The 24,623-nt window shown below is 34.1% G+C and overlaps 1 protein-coding gene across 1 annotated transcript in view; it reads left to right on the forward strand.

Annotated features, from left to right (window-relative positions):
* Nucleotides 1–19,455, forward strand: part of LOC127555412 (protein argonaute-3) — a 73,025-nt gene extending 53,570 nt beyond the window's left edge. Inside the window, exons 9-18 of the mRNA XM_051987678.1 lie at nucleotides 5,436–5,558; nucleotides 5,915–6,048; nucleotides 6,909–7,093; nucleotides 7,721–7,880; nucleotides 9,767–9,857; nucleotides 12,565–12,759; nucleotides 13,625–13,759; nucleotides 14,986–15,087; nucleotides 16,911–17,110; nucleotides 17,784–19,455. Coding sequence (XP_051843638.1) covers nucleotides 5,436–5,558; nucleotides 5,915–6,048; nucleotides 6,909–7,093; nucleotides 7,721–7,880; nucleotides 9,767–9,857; nucleotides 12,565–12,759; nucleotides 13,625–13,759; nucleotides 14,986–15,087; nucleotides 16,911–17,110; nucleotides 17,784–17,892 — 1,434 coding nt within the window. The 3' untranslated portion in view covers nucleotides 17,893–19,455. The remainder of the gene's footprint in view (nucleotides 1–5,435; nucleotides 5,559–5,914; nucleotides 6,049–6,908; nucleotides 7,094–7,720; nucleotides 7,881–9,766; nucleotides 9,858–12,564; nucleotides 12,760–13,624; nucleotides 13,760–14,985; nucleotides 15,088–16,910; nucleotides 17,111–17,783) is intronic.
* Nucleotides 19,456–24,623: the final 5,168 nt, after the last annotated feature.

A 24,623-nucleotide genomic window follows, 5' to 3' on the forward strand; every position in this document is an offset into this window, starting at 1 on the left:
AGGAAAGCTCCATTTATCCCTACGTTTCCTGTTGTTTTTAATAGGATTGAGTATTGCATTTTGTCAGAAGCTTTTTCATCATCCATAATTGTGATTTTTGTTGGTCTTATTATTGAAATGGACAATTATGCTTATAGTTTTCCTAATATTGAACCAGCCCTGCATCTCTGATATAAATCCCACCTGGTTGTAATGTATGATCTTTATGATATTGTTGTAATCTCCTTGCTAGTATTTTATTTAAAATTTTTGCATTGCTATTCATTAGGAAATTGGTCTATAATTTTCTTTGTTTTTTTTTTCTTCTTGAGAAACATCTCAAACATCAAAACCATATGCAAGTCATAAAATGTTTTTACCTGTTTTTTTTTTCCAGATAGTTTATATGGTATTGGAATTAATTGTTCTTTAAATATATGGTAGAATTCACTTGTACCTGACCTGAGGGTTTTTTCTTAGAAAGCTCATTGATGGCTTGTTCAATTTCTTTTTCTAAGATAAAGTTATTTAAGCATTCTCTTTCCTTTTCTGTTTATCTGGGCAATTTATATTTTTGTAAATACTTATCCATTTCTAAGGATTGTCAGATTTATTGGCAAGTAATTAAGCAAAATAATTCTTAGGATTGCTTCAATTTCCTCTTTATGGACAATCTATTCACTTTTCATTTTTCATACTAGTAATTTGGTTTTCATCTTTTTAAAAATCAAATTAATCTTTTTTCATAAAATCAGCTCCTAGGTTTATAAATTAAATGATTTTTACTTTCAATTTTATTATCTCTTTTGATTTTCACGATTTCTATTTCTACTTAGATTTTTTAGTTTTATTTTTTAAATTGCATGTCCAGTTCATTGATCTGCTCTTTTACTTTTTTATTGATACATATTTAGAGATATAAATTTTCCTGATTTCCCCTGATGCTTTGACTGCATCCCACAAATTTTGTTCATCATTGCTATTATCTTTAAAAGTATTGATTGCTTCTATGATTTGTTCTTTGACCTGCTAATTCTTTAGGATTAGATTATTTGGTTCCCAATTAATTTTTCATCTATGCTTCAAAGGCCCTTATTGAATATGAAATTTTTTGCATCATGGCCTGAAAAGGGTGCATTTAATTTTTCTGCTTTTCTGAATTTGTTGGAGAGGTTTTTATTCCGTAGTCAGTTTTTTGAAGGGATTATGTGAAAGTGAGGAAAAGATATATCTCTTTCTATTCCCATTTAGTCTTCTCCAGAGGTTGATCATATTTAACTTTTCTAAAATTCTATTCATCAATGTTTGTTGGGGGAAAAAAGTCTTCCCACCAACAAGATGGAGGCCTCCCATGGCTCATGACTCCAAGAAACATAGATAAGTCTGTTCAGAAAGAGAGATCACACTGAGGAGAAACTAGTTTGCTTGAGGTAAGCCAAGCCAAGAGTTCCATCAAGATTCTAAAGTGGTTGGGTAAGCAATGAGTGTGATTAGCACATGTAGAATGGGACAGTTATTAAAGTATAATGGCAAAGCTATTGGAACTGACATCATACCCTTTACTCTGCCTGGAACATGACCCATACATTATCTTCTCAGTCTTTTGTATGATCATGTTTCTACTGGGATAAGGAAAGAGCAATAAAAGTGAATTCATTTGGGAATGTAAAAAATAAAATAAAATTCTCTTCATCTCTTTAAGTTTCTTATTTTATGGTTAGATTTATCCTAGTTCTAAGGGAGGAAAGTTGAAGTCCCCATTAGTATAGTTAATTTTATTGTCTATTTTCTTCTGTAACTCATTTAATTTGTAAGACTTTGGAAGCTATGCCATTTTGTGTACATTTGTATATATAAAAAATATAACATATACATACATATACAGTATTGGTATTACTTCATTGTCTATAATATCTTTTAGCAAAATGTAGTTTCCCTGATTATCCCTTTTGATTGATTGTTTTTGCTTTTACTTTGTTTGAAGTCATGATTAGTACCCCTACTTTTTTTTTTATAGCTCTTAGCTGAAGCATAATAGTTTCTGTTCTAGCCTATTATAGTCTTTTTGTTTTGAATGTGTTTCTTTGAAAACAAAATATGGTTGGATTCTGGTTTATAATCCATTCTGCTATCTCTTTTATAGATGAGTTCATACCATTCACTTTCACACTATTTTCATCTGTTTATACTTCTCTCTTTCATTTTACTCTTCAAAAGTCTGTTTTGCTTTCTTTCATCCACCCTCCCTGCCTTCATCTTCTTTTTCCCCCTTCTGCTCCTACTTCTTATCTGGATAAGATTGATTTCATACCTAATTTAGGGAGTGAGGGGAGTGGCAGGTGTGGGGAGGTAGGTTCTTCCATTTAAGAGATTGAAGATGGTAATGAGCTTTCAGAGTTCAAGAAAGCAAGCCATCAGGGGTCCAAGCTTTGCCAAAAGCCAAATGGTGAGAAGTAAGGTCTCAAAAAATTTATCTGCTCTAACACTCTAACAATGTAGACACATTCATTCATTGATCATGATGAATTTGGAAATGAACTTTTTAATATTACTTTTGAGCTCTTTTTCCTCAGGGACTGAAATTGTATAAAGAAAAATACACTCTTAAATATTGGAAGCAAATGTTTGAACTTGAGGTCTTCTTTGATTTACTTCTTTGAAGTAAATACTCTTATTTTTTTTTTAAATCTCATTTTGGCTATAGTGTGGAGAGTAGATTGGCACAGGAAAAAATAGAAGCAGGAAGACTCAAGACCTGATGAAGTTTGAACTGGGATGGGGTTCTATGTAATGAGAAAGAAGAGGTAGATACAAGAGACACTGTAGAGGTGGAAACCATAAATAAGACTTTGCAACTGAATATAGGGAGTGAGGGAAAGGAAGGAATAAGAGAGAGGAAGAGTGTGCTAAGGTTGCAGAGCTGAATGATTAGAAGGATTAAGAGTAGTGCCTTCAATAGAATTATTACTGTTCCAATTCTGTTAGCTCTTAGTAATGGAAAAGAATATGGTATGGTTTGAAAGAGACGGTCTCTGCTAGACTCTGACCATTTCCCTATTAGACATTGAGATTGCTCTTTTGTTTTCTGCAGTTATATGTATTTTTACTATGAAAAATCTGAACAGATATAAAAAATAGAGAACTAATATTTTTGGGATATTGTCTCAACAGCATAATTGTTGGTCAAGTGATATGATTACTTTGTATCTTTTACTCTATTGTCAAATTGTTTTCAGGAAAGATTCTATAGGTTTTTAAATTACACCAGTGAACAAAACTACCTATTTCTCCACATCCCTACCATTTTTTTCATTAATTGGATGTGAATACTTCAGAGTTTAATTTATATCTCTCACTGAGACATCTTGAATGGTAAACATTCATATCTTGAATGGGTGAACATTTTGTATTTCTTTAATGAATTGTGCACATATTTTGAGCATTTATCTATTATTCACTAGGAATTACCTTATATATTTAATTTTAAGAGTTCCTTTATCTATTTTTATCTTAGCTTTTTAAGTATTCTGTTTGTCATAGATTCTCAGTCTTTTGCAACTGTATTTCATGGTATAGAAAATTTTCATTTTAATATAGTTGAGCACATTTTTTCTTAATTCCCTCTTTCTATTGAATAGAAACAGGAAATCCTTTCTCCACAGTTGAGATACATATATTCCATTTTTTCCATCTTTTAAATTTTTTTCATGTTTTTAAGTCTTTTCATCTAGCTATAATTTACTAAAGTAAATAATTTAAATATAATAAGGATTTAGATCTTATTTTCAACCAAGTTACTGAACAGTTTCCCAAGTATTTTTTATTAAATAACCTTTTCCTCAGTTTTTATCTTATAGATTTGTCAAGCCAGTTTTACTTACCTACATTGTTTTTTCTTTATTATGAGAGCATTTAAGCTTGCTTTGAAGAATACTTAATTATTACAACATTGTTACAGGTGTGAAAATTCTAGCTTCATGTTAGATTATAATTGTCATATCTTTGATTTTCTGTGATTGCAGTAAAATGCCAAGTCTTGTCAGTAAATGTCATTATGTAGAAATCTGTTCCATAAAAATAGGATTTTTTTTTCCTGAGGCAATTGGGACTAAGTGCTCAGGGTCACACAGATAGGAAATGTTATGCCTGAGGTCAGATTTGAACTCAGTTCCTCCTGATTTCAGGGCTGGTGCTCTATCCACTGCACCACCTAGCTCCCTGCAAAACAGGAAATTTAACCCAGAGAGTCATTAAAGAACTGCTGGTGCAGAACTACTTGTTTATTTGCCATTTTCAGATATATCTTTTAGAGATATATCCTTCAACTGAGCTGTTTTTTGGTTTTTTTGTTTGTTTGTTTTTTTGTTTTTTTGGTTTTTTTTGGTTTTATCTTATTTTTTTATTTTTAAATAACTTTTTATTGACAGAACCCATGCCAGGGTAATTTTTTATAGCATTATCCCTTGCACTCACTTCTCTTCTGATTTTTTTCCCCTCCCTCCCTCCACCCCCTCCCCCAGATGGCAAGCAGTCCTAAACATGTTAAAATAGGTTACAGTATATCCTAGATACAATATATGTGTGCAGAACCAAATAGTTCTCTTGTTGCACAGGAAGTGTTAGATTCAGAACGTATAAATAACCCGGGAAGAAAAACAAAAATGCAAGCAATTTATATTCATTTCTCAGTGTTCTTTCTTTGGGTGTAACTGCTTCTGTCCATCCTTGATCAGTTGAAACTGAATTAGATCTCTTTATCAAAGAGATCCAATTCCATCAGAATACATCCTCATACAGTATCTTTACTGAGGTATATAGTGATCTCCTGGTTCTGCTCATTTCACTCAGCATCAGTTCATATAAGTCTCTCCAAGCCTTTCGGTATTCATCCTGCTGGTCATCTTACAGAACAATAATATTCCATAACGTTCATATACCACAATTTACTCAACCATTCTCCAATTGATGGGCATCCATTCATTTTCCAGCTTCTAGCCACTACAAACAGGGCTGCTACAAACATTTTGGCACAAACAGGTCCCTTTCCTTTCTTTAGTATCTCTTTGGGGTATAAGCCCAGTAGTAACACTGCTGGATCAAAGGGTATCACAGTTTGATAACTTTTTGAGCATAGTTCCAAATTGCTCTCCAGAATGGCTGGATGTGTTTACAATTCCACCAATGTATCCAACTGAGTTTTTTTTAAAAAGAAGAAGCATTATAAAAATTTAGTAATCATATCTGGGATATGAATAAAATTTATCAATTTGACATTTTGATCAGTGTTAACAATCTCATATTGTAAAATTTTGTGGAAATTGTTAGAGCAAATTGTTAGAGCCTTGACATTTATGGTTCTATTAGCAAAACAAACCTAGAAAAAAACACAAGCTTAACTATTGAAGAATAACAGTTTCTAAATACTTAACAATTGCAATTTTTTTTCCTGTCATTAGGTAAGAAGTGCAAATTATGATGCTGACCCATTTGTTCAGGAGTTTCAGTTTAAAGTTCGGGATGAAATGGCTCGTGTAACAGGACGTGTACTCCCTGCTCCTATGCTGCAGTATGGAGGACGGGTAAAAGCCCTCACTTGTCTCTTCTTCACACATATTTCATTTTTTCAAGGGTGGCACAGAAGGATAGCTGATTTGGGCTAGCATTTTAAAGCTTTTTCCAGCTTTTCTTTAAGGTGATAATAGATCATTTAAAAATAAAATTGTTAATAGCTTTCATTTAGATTGTTTTGCTATGACTTTACTTTTTATTTAAGATCAGAATATGAGGTAAAAAGAGAAACCAGTCATTTCTTGGTTTAAAGTGAAAAGTTTCTGTTTTCATCAAATGATGCATCATTTAAATAGATTATAATGTTCTTACCACCCTTTGGCCTTAATACATATTCATCTTGTCTTGTCTTGTCTTCTTTTTTTAGAATCGAACAGTAGCAACTCCAAGCCATGGAGTATGGGACATGAGAGGAAAACAGTTCCACACAGGGGTTGAGATCAAAATGTGGGCTATAGCTTGTTTTGCAACTCAGAGACAGTGCCGAGAAGAAATACTAAAGTAAGATAAGTTATTTTCTTAAAACCTTTTGATCATAATTTGATTTTAAAATTTCTAGCTACATTTATATCTTGTTTGTCTATACTTTTGTTCTCTCAATGCTGAATACACTTGATTACTGTGTATAGTAATCTGATTGATTACTCTTTGAAATGAGTTATAATCTATCATCTTAATTGACCAGCAGATCTTGAAGACTTAAATGATTGATTTCTTGGATAGTTGATATCACTCAAAATTGGTGAAAGAAAAATACCTCAAATTTTGTCTTGCTATTCTCAGTAAAGTTTTACTGTGGCTTTCTCTGTATTTCTTGGCTTAAAGGGAAATCTTACCATATTTTTCCTTCAGCTACCATTCAAGTTCACCCTTCTCCCATTTATCAAAGTTATTCAGCTGTTTTTGTTAAACCCAAACTGAGATTTTAGATTGTTTTGTTTTTTAAAACATATCTGTTCCCTAATCATTCACTGACTCATGACAAGGTCCTTAACTTTGAACCTTTTTTATTTTAGTTCAGCTGATATTAACGTCCAAATAAATACACATTTATTTTAAGCCATACATTTAATTCTATTTTCCATCTGAGCTTTCCCATGTTCTTTTGAAATGGATTAAAGAGCATCTTCATTAATATGCAAAAATGCAAATGAAATATAAATGCAAAAAATAACTTTTTTTTTCCTCCATGGTTTCTGCCAGTTATCTTCATTTTCAAATAATTACCCATTCTGATTTTTCTTATGGAATGCATTTATGGTCTGATTCACTTTATTTTTCATCTTACACATTGGGCTCTTATATGATATATCATATTGTTCCTAGAGAATGTTAATGCATTCAAATGTTCTTTTCTGAAGGGGTTTCACAGACCAGCTCCGTAAAATTTCCAAGGATGCGGGGATGCCCATCCAGGGCCAGCCTTGTTTCTGCAAATACGCTCAGGGTGCAGACAGTGTGGAGCCTATGTTCCGCCATCTTAAGAATACCTACTCAGGACTGCAGCTCATCATTGTGATCCTGCCTGGGAAGACACCTGTGTATGGTAAGAAGTTCATATAATACTGTATTTTTATTCAATTATGTTATTTAACCTAGTCTTTCCTCACCTTTCCAATCTCCTTACACTCTGCCACACATTTAGTGATTTAGTGACACTAGCTTCCTTGGTGCTTCTCTTACAAGACAACTTTCTCTCTTGACTCTGGGCATTTTCACTGTCCATCTTCCCCCAATGGAATTCTTTCCATCCTTTCCTCTATCTCCTCATTTCCTTCAAACTACCTTCTCTGAGAAGCTTTTCCTAATCCCTATTAATTTTAGTGCCTTTCCTCTGTTATTTTCTATTTATCCTGTTTATAAGTTGTGCATAGTTGTTTAAAATATCAGATTGTCCTCCCTCTTTAGACAGGGAGCAGAAACTTGTCTTTTACCTTCTTTGTATCTCAGCACTATATGCAGTGCGTGGCACATTGTAGGTCTTTAATAAACTTTATTTACTGACTGATCTTCATTTTTTTCTTTAAATAAAACTCGGGTGCTTTATTTGGCCCTAAAATCAATTTGTCATTTTGTTTTAAATTTAAACAAGTAAAATTTTGGTGTCGTAGTATATAGTCAATTTGATTTTTTGTTGCTTTTTCCTAATGAAATAAGTGTATTTGTTTTTCAGCTGAAGTGAAGAGAGTAGGAGACACACTTTTGGGGATGGCTACTCAATGTGTTCAAGTGAAGAATGTTATAAAAACATCTCCTCAAACGCTCTCAAACCTGTGCCTAAAGATTAATGTTAAACTAGGAGGCATCAATAATATCCTTGTACCTCATCAAAGGTAAGAAAATCTTATAATATAATTCTCTAAATGACCCCATTTGGTTTTGCATAGCCATAATCTGTCAAAAATAATAGTCATTCTTTTAAACTTACATAGCATTTTATTTTCTTAGAGTACAAAATATGTGATAGTGGTATTTTCCCCAGTTTTCTCTTTGAAGTAATTTGCATTATTGGGTTTTTTTTCTTTTTTCTTTAGAGTTATATCTTGGGGTTATATAAAACAACAACAACAACAACAAAACAACATAATCCTAAAATGATTTTCTAAATTTATTGCATTTCTACCATTAACCTAATACAGATTAAATAAGATATTCTCCTTTTTTCACAGATCTTAGAATTTGGGGAATTTACATATAAGTGACTTTTTAAAGCACTTTCTAAAGTGTCTGAATCGAAATCATTCCTGCCTCTGGCAGGCAGGGCATAGGTAAAGGATAGATAAGCAAAGATTTATTTGGAAGAGATGTAATTTTCAAGTTGGGTTCTTAAATTACGAGGACAAGTTTAATAGCCATTCCAGGCAGAGGGAACAGAATATGAAGGTTAGAAAGCACAGAACAGGTTCAGAAGATTAGCTATCAACAAGCATTTCTTTGTCATTTTTCGATCATTTTTAGTCACGTCTGACTCTCCATGACCCCTTTTGGGGTTTTCTTGGCAAAGATACTGGACTGGTTTGCCATTTCTTTTTCCGGTTCATTTTACAGATGAGGAAACTGAGGCAAAATGACTTGCACAGGGTCACACAGCTAGTAAGTTGTCGGATTTGAACTCAGGAAGAGGGGTCTTCCTGACTCCAGGCCCAGCACTCTATCCACTGTGCCACCTAGCTGCCCCAAACATTTCTTACTTGCCTGCTGTGTGCCAGGTCCTGTGCTTGGTGTTGGAGGTACAAAGACAAAAAAAGGAAAGCATTCTATCAGAAGAGGCATGAACTGTGTGTGTGTGTGTGTGTGTGTGTGTGTGTGTGTGTGTGTGTGTAGACAACAGAATAAAAACATGCTAGCTAAATAGAAGAAAAAGGACTTTAGCAATTGAGGAAATTGGGAACGGCTTTGTGTATAAGATGGTGAAGTGAATCTTGAATGAATCTATGCATAAAATCATAAGATATAGATATGGTGAATTGTACATGTGTCTTAACTAATTCTAGGAATACTTGAAGTAATAAAGTTCTTAATCCTTAGTTTCAGAATAACAAAAGAGAATCTGGGGCAGAAAGTGGAAGGGGTGGGATAAATGTTATACCAGAACCCAGAAAATGTAGCTCCTAGTTCTGGCTGCTTCTTGACCATGTGACTTTAGACAAATCACTACTCTTTGGGCAACGGATTCCTCAGATGTAAAGAGAAGTTGGATTAAGTGCTTTGTAACATTTATTTACATAAACTTTAGTATTGTACTTCAGAAAGTAATAAGTAGATAGTGAAAATATAAAAAAATTGATAATAATTGGCAGATCTTATATCTGTAAAAATGTACTTAAGGGAATTTGAGAATATTTGGGGTAATTTCCTAGTCTTTTGTCAATATCTTTGAGGGTTATTATTATGCTGCTTCTTATTACCATTTTCATAACATTGGACTTGGAATCATTGTTTTGATTTAACGTAACATTTAAATATTATAGGATAGTGAGACATTGAGTTAAGCAAAAAAAAAAATGTTTTGACTAGAACGGGCTTATCAAGCAAACTATTCATAGATTTTTTTCACTTATGTAGTCTTTTTATACATAAGGGTTTCCCTCATTGCAAGTAGGCAGATCTGTAAATAAACAGTTTATAACTCAGTATTAGTAGACTAAAATGTGAGTATGTGTGTGTGTGTATGTGTGTATGTATATATATATACACATTTTTTTTTTTTATCTTAAAGACCTTCTGTATTCCAACAACCAGTGATCTTTTTGGGAGCAGATGTCACTCATCCACCTGCTGGTGATGGGAAGAAACCTTCAATTGCTGCTGTAAGTTTCTACTTTCTAAAATTTTTCTTAATTCTGAATTTAAATACATATACAAAGGAGAAATGTGTATGAAGCTATGAGTCCCCACTTCATATCATTGTCTTGGTAAGTTCCTTTCTGCTTTTTATAAGCCTATCAGCATTTTTTAAGCATTAGATTTACTAGTGGACTTGATAAATTTTAGAAATTAATTTGCAGTATTTTGGCATATACTTTGTTTCTACATTATGTTCTGGTTATCTCCCTAGAGGGACTTTAAATTTTCAATTAATGGTTTTTGAATTGTTTAACAAAATGGAGAAAGTTATCTCTTTACTTTATACTTTATAACCCAGTACTTCATTGGATCCATGATCTCCATATAGACATTTCATTCATAGTATAAACCACAATCTACTTATGGCCAATTCAGCCTGTGCAATTCATGTCAATCTTTCTATAAATTATCTTCATAGCAACATATTCAATATACTAGAGACTTTTCTCTAATTTATTAATATTTCTCTCACTCTTAACTATGTATCTGATATATCTCTTTTTCTCATCATATATACCTTGATGTCTTTAACTTTTCACATACTGAGTAATATGTTCCAACTTGTACCTACCATTTTTCTTTCCATTGCCCTCTGGGTCTCCTGTAATTGTGATTCTTCTATGATCTACAACTGCATAGCATCACAAGGAGAACATTGATATTCAAAAGATAGGATTTGAAAACATTGAGCCGTTTGGGGTCATTAAAAATGTTGTCATTTCCTAAATGTTGCCTAGCTCAGCCTCCTCCTTCTTATTCCAGATCTCTAGAATCTCTAACTCAGGCATCTTAATAGGAATAATACCTATTCCCCTATGATGAATAAGTGATTAAAAATTATGCAGCAAGTAGTTCTTGAATTAATACATTATTAATAATCACCTAAAATACTGTTCCAATTCTATAGTCTGAGAAATTGAAATTACAGTTTTGAAGTGAGTCAATAATTTTACCATTTGTCAAATTGTCAAAGATATTAAAATTGATTGTTGGAAGTATTGAGAAAACAGACATGAAACTGCATTGGTACAGTCTCTTTTGAAAGTGTATGTAATAGGGGCAGCTAGGTGGTGCAGTGGATAGAGCACTGGCCCTAAAGTCAGGAGTACCTGAGTTCAAATCTGGTCTCAGACATTTAACAATTCCTAGCTGTGTGACCCTGGGCAAGTCACTTAACCTCAATTGCCCGGGGGAATGGGAGGGAGAGGGAGGAGTGTATTTAGACATTCTACAGTGAATTATAAAACTGATCATAGCTTTTAACTTAGTAACCATATTTATAATAGAACTGTTCCTAAAGATATTAGTAAAAGAAAAATGCATATTTGTAGTAGCTTTACTTCTGATAATAAAAATTGGAAACTACCCTCTAGGTCTAATGATTTGGAAATAGCAATATAATAAAATATTATTGTGCCATAAGTGAAAAAGAATACAGCAAAACATGAAGACTAAAAGGCTATATTCTTTGATTTTACTTAACCTTTTCTCACAAGGGAGGTTAGAGGTCTCAACTTTAGGGAAAATTACTATGAAAGTGATTCAGCATAAAACAGAATCAGGACAAATTATAATGACCAGGGAGGATGGAAGGGGAGAAAATGCAGCAATCTGATAAATTTATGGAATAAGAATGATTAGAAGGGGACATGGGAACAAAATAAATGACAAAAAAACTTCCCCAAAATTCAAGCTTTCCAAAAGTGGTAAGTTTCAACCTATTAAAGATCTTCAGGTGAATGCTAGATGACTACTTGCAGAGATGTTATAGAAAAGATTCCCATGTTATAGAGAACTACCCATTCATCTATGAATTAGATGGTCTATGAGGTTCTTTTCCAATTCTGAAATTCTATGATTTTATATAAAGATATTTGTAACCTTTTGTTAAACTTTTTTATTGGAAGTTAATAGTTTTATATTTAATTATATTATTTTCACATCATTAAATTTATATTTTAAAGAAAAATCTTCTAGTATGATGCTTCTGAAGCTAGTCCTGTTGAATGGACCTTGAGGCAGATATTAGAGGCCTTTTTTTTCCTCCTCAATTCCTTTCTCTTCCATTCATCTCCTTTATTTCCCAATTTTTCTTTCTTCATTATTTTCTTCCCTTACTTATCTTGTAGGTTTCCAAGTTGCACTTATCAGTAATGTCCATACATCATTGGCGTCATAGGCTAGAGAGGTGCAAAGTTATATATAATACAATATAATATATGTGACATATATAATAAGGAATGCTCACATTTGTTTTACATTTCAACTTATAAATTGTATTCACATGCAGTAAATATTTCATTTCTTTCACAGAATGACCCTGTGATGTACTAATCAACAGGGCAGTATTAGTCACATTTTTCAGATGAGAAAGCCAAGTCTTGGAAATTTGATTTGTCCATAAGTATATTGGAGCCAGGAAAAAACTCACTTCCAACACTGACTCTCCATTACCTTTTGTGTTAATTTGTGCTGTTCAGAGGTTTGTAAAACAATGACAAATATAGACTCTTACAGCATAATTTGTAGGGTTGGGGTTACCTCTGGGCCTTAATTCTCTTCATTAACAATCTAATAATGCTCAATATGTGTAAAAAAGATATTAATTTGTCATAATTTCACATGACTTTAATAGTCGTTTCTTCATTTTCTTATATTTCTTTTTTGTAGGTTGTAGGCAGTATGGATGCCCACCCAAGCAGGTACTGTGCCACAGTAAGAGTTCAAAGACCCCGACAGGAGATCATCCAAGATTTGGCCTCCATGGTCAGGGAACTTCTCATCCAGTTCTATAAGTCAACTCGGTTCAAGCCCACTCGCATCATCTTTTATCGGGATGGTGTTTCTGAGGGCCAGTTTCGGCAGGTGAGCTGCCAAGAAGTTCTTATTCTGGGGTTGAATCCAGAAGTAGTGCCTATGTAATGAATTCTACCTCTCTGAAGAATCTAAAATTGAGAAGTCACAAATGGTTTTAAATTTTGATGTTTCAATATCAAATTATTTTTGAAATGATCAGTAAATAGATTTTATATGGTTTTAAATGTATAAAGAATAGAGTTTGACAGATGAGATGCCATTGTGTCTTGAAACTTTTCCTTATCATCCTGTCTGTCCTGCTCTCCCTCCACCATCAGAAACATCTCTACTGCCCACATACGATGCTTTTTTTTTTTTTACTTCTTTAGTACATTTAACATATAATGCCAAATATAACTATATATTTTTGTTTTACCCTTCTACTACTATAATCTTCATAAGAGCAAGAATTGTTTCTTATTTAAGTTTTTATCTTTCTTTATCTCAGTATACTACACAAAATTAGCAGTCAATGAAGAAAAATTTAAGTGATTATTTACATACCAGGCATGCTGCTAAGTACTGAGAAAACAAATACAAGCAAAAAAACAAAGAGAAAAAGAAAATCTCAATGTCCTCAAGGAACTTATGTTTTGTGGGGAGAAGTGAATAAATAAAGGAATATTCTAGAGTTGAGGGTGAGAGGGACACTTGTTTAGATTCTTCTTCAAAATGGAAGTTCTGGGAGGAATTTAACAATGAAAGAAGGAAACCATAGGAGAGAGCAGGTAAAGAAGCTTGGCTTCTGAAGAAATCTGAAGAGTCTGAAAGAAACTAAATTGAAAAAAGGGGAAGAGAAAATTAAGGAACCTTAAATACAAAGCATTCTTTTCAATTCAGGCACCACTGAATTTCTAAACTTTCCCTGATATAGGTATTATATTATGAGCTACTAGCAATTCGAGAAGCCTGCATCAGCTTGGAGAAGGACTACCAGCCTGGTATCACCTACATTGTGGTGCAGAAACGCCACCATACACGGTTGTTTTGTGCTGACAGAGCTGAAAGGGTAATCTTGCATTTGGGACAATGCCATCAGTCAGGCACACATCACACAAGATCAACAGAGTCTTCACAACTTATGACTTATTTGGGGAGATCTTTGCCATGGAAATCATCCTCTTTGCTTTGAAGAGTGGTGATTGTGTGTGTGGAACAAAGTGTGGCTACAGAAGCAATAGACTGTCATAGGTGTTGACTGTTAGAAATGAATGATCATTTTCTGGTTCTAGTGTTTTGAACAACTGGATAAATATTCAAAATTAATTTGATTTTAAATTAGTAAAAATATTGCCTATCTATTTATAACTGTTGATGTTCAAATATTCAGAAAAAAAAAAACCTAGCCTTTAGAGATTTTAAGAGAGTTGGCTGTGCTCTCTAGTAGAAGCCAGGTTATTAAGAAGAAAACTAAAACCTGATAGACTAGTTCATGTGTGATATTAATCCATTTACTGCAAATTAGCTTTTGTAGCAAAACTAGTTTCAAAATTAAATGAATTAGGGAAGAAGAGCTGCCCAGTTGTAAGAGTTTCCATGTGCTGCTTTTTTTAGAGATCCTCACATGGTTAGGTGGCCTTCTCACATGTACATAGCAGGAAGGGACAGATTTATTGAGCTAGAAAGCTAAGCTACTTGGAACAGAGGACAATGTGGAGAGTAAAAGGCAAATGTCATCCTCTTACAAAGAAGATTGCTAAGGTAGCAAACCAGTACTCTCTTTAATAAGTGGAAAATAAGTAGTCAAAAAAACTGTTAATTGCTGAAGCATAAATGAGAGAAGGCCAAAGACTTTAACTTAAAGCAAAACAAATGAAACCAGAATGCCAAGCTGCCTCTCCATCATTTTCTTATAATTAGAAATAAATTAATAATTATGCCCATATATCTTGAGACTTGAGTGTTTTTAAAAGCAAGCTTCAATGGCTAACTCATGCTAATCTATGTTATACAAACATGGCAAAAAAGAGATCTAGATAGTTGACCCAAGTAACCATAACTCATGGTATTCATGGTTTAAATGATGTACTCCATGGAATAACCCTGGGAGGAAGGAATCCTAGCACTTTACTGGCAGGAGGACAGAAACAAATAGATATGGAAAACTGAGATCCAAATCCTAGACAGAACTACTCAGATCTGCCTAGGCAGCAGACTGATCAGTGGATGCTTTTCCCTCTAATGTACATTCATGTTATTTATGTCTTGTTTATATTTTGATGGAAAAAAAATTAGGTTGGAAGAAGTGGAAACATCCCAGCTGGAACAACAGTAGATACAGATATTACTCACCCATATGAGTTTGATTTTTACCTTTGTAGTCATGCTGGAATACAGGTAAGTCTTTTGCATTTTGACATATACTTGCAAATATCAATAATCATTTCTTTTTAAAAATGTTAGCTTCTTAAAGGTAAAATTTGTTGAATCATTTAATATATGTTTTTTCAAACTACATTATGGCTTTAGGTGAAATTACTCCAAGTTCCCCCACCTACCCACCCCAGAAATATTTGAGTATTATTTCACATTTTACTCCAGGTGAATGCATTTCACAGGCTCTTTTTTAAATCTATCTACATAGAATATGCAAAGTGCAGATGGATATTAACGGAATTGAGAAATGATTCCCTGCCTTCATATCTGCTTATAAAGAGAAATAGAACATACTCATGTTTTACATACTACTTATATATTAACTACACATACATATAGTGACTATAATGCAGAATGGCAACAATATAAGTAATACACAAGGATTTGCAGTGTCCAAGGAAGAAAAAATGTTAGGGATGTGGGGGAGATATCTGGGGAGGATGCTGGAAGAGGTGACATTTCTTGAGTGCAGCTTTGAAAGATAGATACAATTTCAAAAGGTAGAAATTGTATAGGAATATAAGCTTACAGAGAAGGGAACAGAAGGAACAAAGGCATTTCCAGAAGGAAAGTACCAGAGATAATGCAAAGATAATGAATGATCCTCTTTGACACTAAATCAGCAGTCAGCTCCATTTTGACATTTCAGACTAATTTTACCATTATTCTTCCTCTCTTCAAGACACAGCTTAAATACCACATTTTGTATATAACTTTTCCTAATCATTCCTCCTCACTGCTGGTGCCTTCTTTCCCAAACTACATTGTATCTCATTTCTTTGTATTTATGCTCTTCATATTTATTCTGTTTACATGTTGCTGTGCTGTACTTGTCTTCATCACTAAGATTTCAGCTCTCATCAAGAAGAGATATTTTTATTGTCATTGTATTTCCAGCATCTAATATAACTCACATATGCTACATGGATTGTTGCTCAATTGTGTTAAACTCTTTGTGATCCCTTTGGGATTTTCTTGCCAGACACTAGAGTGGCTTGCTATTTCCTTCTCCAGCTCATTTTACAGATAAGGAAACTGAGACAGAGTTGCAGGGTCACACAACTAGTAAGTGTCTAAGGCCAGATTTGAACTCGGGAAGACGTGTTTTCCTGACTCCAGGCAGCCCCACCTACCTTCCAGTAGGTGAAGAAATATCTAATTGAGCTACACTCTTGCCAAACTATTCTGCTTTCCTTTCCCCTTTACAAAACATCTCATCTCCAGCTTTATAGAAATTGTCTCCCATGGCTAAAATGCTCTCCCTTTTCCTGTTGGCTTAGAATCCCCAGTCTAAAGCTCTGCTGAAATGCTACCTGAAGGGCCCCTATAATATTAGTGCTCCTGCATTCTCATCCCAAAATTGCTTCATATGTATGCTTTGTGTTCACTTAACTATGTCTACATAACTTCTTTAGAGCGGGTCCTGTTTCATTTTTGTCTCCCTTATCCTGGTGCCTTGCACAGGTTCATATGCTTGTTGGTGTTTCATATATGTTTGTTAAATTAAAAGGCATGACTTGTGTTTATATATGTGCATAAGGAAAATTACCTTAGTAATAGTGGTTCATAAAGTCAAACATCTAGAACTGAGAGGGACTTTAGGAAGCCTCAGTTTACAGGGAGTAGGAAAGAAACTAGAATTCATTTTTTACTAATAAAACAGGCTTTTTTTTTTTTAAACTAAAGAACAGGAGTTAAGCTTTGTGCATTTTGTGTGTGTGTGTGTGTGTGTGTTGCTCCAGAAGTTTTTTATTCTATGACACTTGCTGTTGCTTTTTGCCTAGGGTACTAGCCGCCCCTCACACTATCATGTTTTGTGGGATGATAACTGTTTTACTGCGGATGAACTTCAACTGCTAACTTACCAACTCTGCCATACGTATGTGCGTTGTACTCGATCTGTTTCAATACCTGCACCAGCGTATTATGCTCACCTGGTTGCATTCAGAGCCAGATACCATCTTGTGGACAAGGAACATGACAGGTAAAATGGAATAGTACACAGGTATTGTTAGTCATTCTCCTGAGTGCTTAGCACAGAACTATTCACAGAGTAAATAAATGTTTATTAAATTGAGTTTTGAGCCTCTCCTCTCTCCCTGCCCACATTCAGTTTCCTATTCTAGTGAACTAGTAGATTTTTTTTAAGGCTTCCTAGTTGGTTCTGCTGGAGGGAATAATAGAGCCTGGAAGTTCTTTACCTGACATAAAATGATTCAGGTAAATGGATTTGGAGGCCATGCTTTCAGAACCCATAATCCTTATATATTGCCAGAAAAACAATAGTATTTTCTATTTGAGAAGAGTTCTAAGATGTTATAGCACACAGGGTGAAGTGAACTTTTAAGGTTTTATTATGATTCTGCCTTGATATATATCTATTTACTTCAGAGAATTGCCATTCAAAATGAAGACTTTAGCATTCCAACTAAACTAAATGGGTCTTATGGATGTTAGGCTGAATAAGCTCTACAAATGGTTGCTTTTATGTTGAACTCTGAATTTATTTTCTGTGAACGTGAAGGTTTATCTGTTTTATTTTTTCCTAATAAGTAAAAACAGTGATATAATTATTCTACTTAATTATCCCAGGAGGGAAGTCTTCTTTCTCCAGGGTATCCCTTGGGTTTACGTATTGGTTTTCACTTTTCTTGCAGTGCTGAAGGAAGTCATGTTTCAGGACAGAGCAATGGTAGAGACCCACAAGCTCTTGCCAAGGCTGTACAGATTCACCAAGACACCTTACGCACAATGTACTTTGCTTAAAAAAAATGGAGTCTAAGTATAAGGAAATAACTTAAAATGAATTCACATACAATGTATGTTTGCAGTGGGGTCAGTTGACTTGGCATGCATGCCTCCAGCCATAAGGAGTCCTGCCTTGTGGAGGGGCCAGGGCTGATCCTCACCTTGCCGCACGGAACCCTGTTTACTTCATCGAGGAACACAGCACTATTACGCAATACGAAACCAGCCAACTGCTTTTTGTGCGGTCTCCCCTAGGAAGCATCACAGTCCATTGTTTTCTTGTAGTTAAACCCTTCTAATGCCTTTACCTCAAGTTGCTTGGCAGCACAGCTATCTTTGCAAAAAAGAAAAAAAGAAAAGAAAATTATGGTTTAACAAACATACACCTACAGGAATAATCAAAACAATTGTTCAAAAGAAGGGTGCAAAAGTTAACATGTGTATACATGTAAAGTGTCCATGTGTGTATTTCAAAAATATGCACATGCATACTTCGCATATGTATGTGTGTATGTGGTGGGTGGGGGTGTCTGTGTGTTTTTGTATGTCTGTGTGTGTATATCTGCATAGATAATAGATATATGGCTATGTATATATTTTTATACCCTATCCCATTGGAGAACATTCTCTTTCCTTTTTGCTCATCAATGTCCCTTTTCCTTTTTCCTTTTCTCCACCTCATCAACCTCAGTCCCTTTTTTCTGCCTAATGCTACCAGGGACATTTGCAAAAACTCTTCCTCTCTGGTATATTTGAATATGTAGCATTGGCTGACTAGATTTTTATTTTTGCACACCCTCACAGTTAGTTTAGCCAGTTGCTATCTTCATGTCTTAACAAAGCTCTGAGTTCTCAGCTCTAGAAATCATTTTCATGAGGGGAAAATGCTTATCTATTGACATGTATGCATTGAGCATGTGTGTGGAGATATATATATATATATATATCTCCACACACATTCACACAAATGCAGACTTTGTGTTTGTTGACTTGCAAGAGGTGCACATGTAAGCAGTAATAGTAGTAGTAACCTAAATTATTTTAGCTGGTTTTTTTTTTAACTTGTTAGAAGTTTTCACTGTTTTTCTCTGGTAAGCAATATGGATTTTAAAGCCTCTTGCATTTTACAAATTGATTACAGAAAGGGGGTACGTATTTGAAGTAATTGGAAATCCAGAGTTGGAGGTCTCCCTGAAGTATGAGGCTGGAAGATGCATTTGTTTTGCTAATTTACTTGCTGCCTCTCTTACCTTAATGTGACTTTCATATATATGTGTATATATATATATATACATGCATAAATATAAATGTGTATTTATATTTATACACACACACATACATACACATATATACACACACACACATATTGTATATGTGTATGCGTATATATGTATATATAAACATATGTATGTCTTGAAGTTTAGCTTCCTTTCTTTGGTATTTATTAGAGTAATAATGCTTTAATTTAATAATTATAGATCATATTGGCCACATTGTTTTTAGAAATGTAATCATGTTTATTTTACGAACTGACGCCTTGTTTTTGCTATCTTGTAGTGCAATAAGCTGTTCTAAAGGAAAGTTGTGTCTGCTTGGATGTATTGTAGCAGCCTTTGTACCACTCGCTGGGCGAGCGCGGCACCTCCACACTTTTAAAAGGGCGAAATAATACCAAAAAAAAAAAAAAAAAAGCCTTAATCTCAGAAAGTGCTTCATCTGTGGATACACAGACAGCTTTCTGGGTAACTTCACAGTGATGATGGAAGGCAGTGGAACCGCCTGCATTGGTATATGTGCTTTTCTATTAGGAATGAACTAGAGCTTTGAGTTTATAAAAGGCCAGTGCAGAGTTCAGGTTTCAGAACACACTGAAATGCCTTCAGAATGACCGAATGTTTGGGTTGGGTTGGTTAGGTTTAGTTTTCAGGAATCACATTTCCTTATGCCCATTTTCATTTGGCTGAAGTGAATCAGGAAAACTTCCTAGTGAACTAATAATCCAGAGGTACTTTTTTGCTTAATTATTGTTAATAATTCCCTTTTAAAATTAGCTGTTGGTGACTTAAATACTTCATTTCACTTTATAAATACATACTAAGGGCTGGGATATAATATAAATAAGTTAAATCACTGAGATGTGAAATTTTACAAAACTCTAATACCTTCATTCCACTTTAAAATGAAGAAAGGACTATAAAGCTGTCAGAACTGAGCATTAATAATAGGGGATCAGGGGAGCTTTGCACTTTGTACTTCTTGAAAAGCAATTTTAACTGTTTTGTTTGCACTGGTTCAAACTATAGATACTGCTGGTAATTGATAATGGGCATTGCTGTTATCCCAGCCTTTAGAATCCCCATCTGTTCTCCACATGAAAACCAATAAGTTTAGTTCTTTAGTTATTTCTCATATATAACCTACTTATTGCCAATTTACTGTATTTTGAGCCTAAAATCTGAGCCTATTTGCTCCAATAGGCATAAATTCTTTGGTCCTTCTTTTTATGCCAGAAAACTGAGAAAGTACTGTATTTGGTCCATCATTTTTATGTTGTATTGAAGTGTATGTAGTACTATTTACAACATCTGCCTCCAAGAGCTTACATTGCAGTGTGTAGACTGTATACATCTATTTTCTTTCAGTTTTCCCAGGGGGAAAGGAGAAGGAGGGAAATGTATACTGCAAAGACATGAATTTTTAATAATTAAATTTGCACTGGATGTAGTTGTACAGGTAGGCAAGAGAAGGAAACCTAACAGACCTCTAAATGATAAAGGGCCAGATTTCTCTGTGGCTGCTGTATATGTCCTTTTGTTAGTGAGTCGAGTGGGAAAGATTCTCATTCTTCAGTAAGCATCATAAATATCCCTCATTTACAGGGAAGATATTTCTCAGCATCTTAACAGAAGATCTGCTTGAGGAGGCCCTGGTTTTTTTAATCTATTGAAAGCACTTTTTTAGAGAAAAATAAACATTTACTTTCTGAGTAATTCCTTTTAAGGGTGCTCTGATTCAAGAATGTTATCAAGATAACAATGTTAGTTCAACATCTAAGCCTTGGTGAAAAAAAGTTTCTATTTTGCATACTAAAAATTCTTATTGGAAATATAATTACAATCAACATTAGATTCTGAGTCAAAGGGTAGATTTTTTTTTTGAAATTGGATTAAGTATTTATTCTTGAAACTTGGTGCAGAATATTTAACCTATTTGATTATTAAAAAAAAAAAAGTTCTTGAGACATTGTGCACCCTCCCCTCTTGCCCTTACCATCTGTTATGTGCTTTTAAGTTTGTTTGCTGCTTTAATTTTTCCTTCCCCCCCAAAAAAAAAAATGTTAGCCCTACCAACACAAATAATTGGTTTTCATGTGAAGAGAAATTGGGAGTTGAATGCAAATATGCCAATGCACATTTTTGCATTCCAATATTGAGTTTCAGGTATTTTGGGCCAAATGTTTGTGATATTGTAGCTGCTATATTTATTTAAACAGAGACGGTTAACTGCACTAGAGAATGAGGAGGTGAACAAGAATCAAGGCTTGGTGTTTGAAACCAAGTATTTTTTTTTCCCTCTTAAAGAAAATCAATGGAATGAAAATCAAATATAATAATGGGTGCTGTGATTTTAGCTGATATTAAATATCCATCTCTTATTTAAAATATTTGGGTTTTTAAACTTTCCCTTTTAGACAAAGGGCAGCTCAACTTCAGTGATAGTTGATGGCATTTTTTTTATTGGAGACCTTGGATTTCTTTTGTTGTTGATTTCTTTAGGGAAAAATTCAGAATATTTTTTAGTATACTTCTATGGAAATAAATGTTCTTGATTACGATATAAGTAATCTTTTATTTTTCTAAGAAAATAGTACAGAAATGATGTTATTTGCAAGGATGGCCAACTTTGAAAGGTACGTGAAGATGGCTCATCCCCACCTCCTGGAATTAATATTTCCAGCCTTTTCATTACCTGGTCTAGTTTGTTTAGCTATATATACATACATACTGATGTAGCCTCTTCCTCATATTTATTTCTATAATCTCAAAAAATAGAATATACTTGACTGTGGAAAATTCAGCTTCAATTACAGATAAGAAAATATCCAGGAAAATGAAGGGCCAACTGCAGTGATATATAGGAGTGGCTGTCAAAGAATCTCCTTGGTGAGACGCAGGATGACAGTATGGTAGGGTACCAGACAGATGGTCTGGATGAGGGACCCTTATCTGAGAAATGCAAAGCTGGAGTTCTTTTCAGAAGATCACATGATCTTGCCAAGAGTGATTATTTTTATGTTATTGTGTCTCAAGAAGTTTGACCTTTGGGTCCAACTTTCAAAAGAAACCAGCTGGAATTTTAATATTTGTATTTTTGTTCATCTGGGATAGGGTTCAGTTAGGATCAGGGGTGGGAAGGGTGGGGGTAGTAACATTTACCAGTGTACTAACTTAACAGCTTTGTGTAGCATTTTTACTAAGGGTCATTAGCCTAATTTTAAACATTTGTTAAACAATTTTTTCCTGATACTGTTTGGAGATATTTTGAGCACTGATAACACAAATATATAATTCACATTTAAAGAAGGTTAATCTGATTTTTCATCTATGTCCAGATGCTATTAATGTGGCATATTTTCCTTATAAGTCTTTAGATATCATCTGTCAGACAAGAATAATTAGAGTCTCATTTTGTCATTGGTGGAGTTTTGGTTTGGTTTGGTTATTGGGGGTTTTGCTTTTGTTTTATTTTGTCTGGTGAATTATTAGGTTCATAGAATTCCATACAAGTAAGGGATTTTATTTCAAGATATGAAGTCTTATGTTTTTGGTGTATCCTATGATCTTACACCTTTATAAACTTGGTTTGTGTATGTATGTGTATGTTTTCTGAGCTCTTACAGGATTACCAAAAGTGATGAAGGTATGTATGTGAATATAATATACATACATTTTATTTTCCTCACTTTTAATAGCCCTGAAGGAGTCATAAAAGAAATGAGGAAGATTATATGTCTATATAATCTTTCAAATATAAAATTAACTAAAGGAAATATGAGTTTTCCCCTCAGATCATTTCCTCATTACTAAGAACATAATTGGTCAGTCACTATATTGGTGACATTTGTCTTTTTTCAGTGGCCAAGTAGACTCTGGAGACAAATCATGTTGCTTTGCTATTCAAAAATGGTACCTTAAAAGTTATATAACCTTAGTTGCAAACTTTAAATTGACAAAATAACTTTGAGTGTCATTTTGTTGATACTGACACAATAGTAGTCATTTGCGCAAATATCTTATTCATAACTTTGCCTGGTTAGAGTTAAGAACTTAAGTTTTTGCTTGGTTATCTAAAATATTGAAAATGAAAATCTTAATATTGGATGAAGGCAAGAGAATTATATGTTATAGAGAAGCTTAGAATTATCCAAAGAAACGCCATTTTGAAGTATCTATTCCAAGAATGTCTTATCAAATTATATATGTACTCTTCCTTTTTGAGTATTGTCTGAGGTAACTCAGTTTTGCAAGCAACTAGAGTCTCCATAAAGCCTTTTTTTGTTCTTTCTTTCTTTTTCTTCTTCTTCATCTTCTTCTTCTTCTTCCTTTTCTTCTCTCTCAAACTCACACTCTCTCTCTCTCTCTCTTTCTCTCTCTCTCTCTCTCTCTCTCTCTCTCTCTCTCTCTTAAACGTAACTGAACTCAGGATGTGCCTTTTCCAGGAGATGGTGCTTTCAATTTTTATTCTCAACAATTATGTGGCTCAACCTATAGGAACAATTATTTTTAAATGCCAAGTGTTTTACCTTAGGATTACTGTTTCTCTTTGTCTAGACTAAGATAAAACAAGGAAAATAAGTTTGTTTTGTGCCTTTGTTTTTAGTTCTCTCCAGTAAAAAAGAATAAATTATCACCAAAGAGTTTCTGGAACTAATTCTTTCAGTTCTTGGTATCATTGGAGGCCACAGACATGGTAGATTTTAAAAGAATAAAACACCAACTCTTTTTACAAAGTTACAACTGACTTGAGTGCTGACAAAAACCCCAAAGGTGAAAATTTATCTTCCAGGGGCTATATATCAGGATAAATTTTCTTTCTCTCCCCGCTCTACTCCTTTTCGTCTTCCTTTTCCCCTCTTCTCCCCCCATCCTTCCCTCTCCCTCCCCAGTCAAGGTTAAGTGACTTGCCCAAGGTCACACAGCTAGTAAGTAACTGAGATCAAAATTAACCTGAGGTTCTCCTGACTCCAGCTTGGTAATCTACTCACTGCACTGCCTGGCTGCCCCTGTCTTCTCTCTTAATGTACAGCTTGGCCTTCTCTAATCATCTTTATCATTAAAAAAAAAAATTCCTAAAAGAAGATACTGCTTGTGTGAGCTCCCTTTCTGATACATACTTGCTGTGTGTCCTTGCACACATGATCTAGATCTGTGGCGTCAAACTGTGATAGAACCAGATCTGTAAACTATTTTTTTCCAATTTTTTTCTTCAAGCCTGATTAAAATTAACATTATATGATATAATATTTTTATTTATTTTATTGAATATTACCTAATTACAGAACCTAACCTGGTTCTGATTTCCCTTGAGACTTCTGCAGGCCTTGACTTTGACACCTCTGCTCTAGATAGCAAAGATTATAAATTACCAGAAAGGTGTTGAACTATATTAATAGGCATTCCTTCACTGCAGACTTTGTTATCTTAGTAAAGTCACAAGTCTAGTTCCTATTTCTCAGCAAATTAAACATA

This window comes from Antechinus flavipes, chromosome 3, assembly GCF_016432865.1.
Source record: "Antechinus flavipes isolate AdamAnt ecotype Samford, QLD, Australia chromosome 3, AdamAnt_v2, whole genome shotgun sequence".
Lineage (NCBI taxonomy): Eukaryota > Metazoa > Chordata > Mammalia > Dasyuromorphia > Dasyuridae > Antechinus > Antechinus flavipes.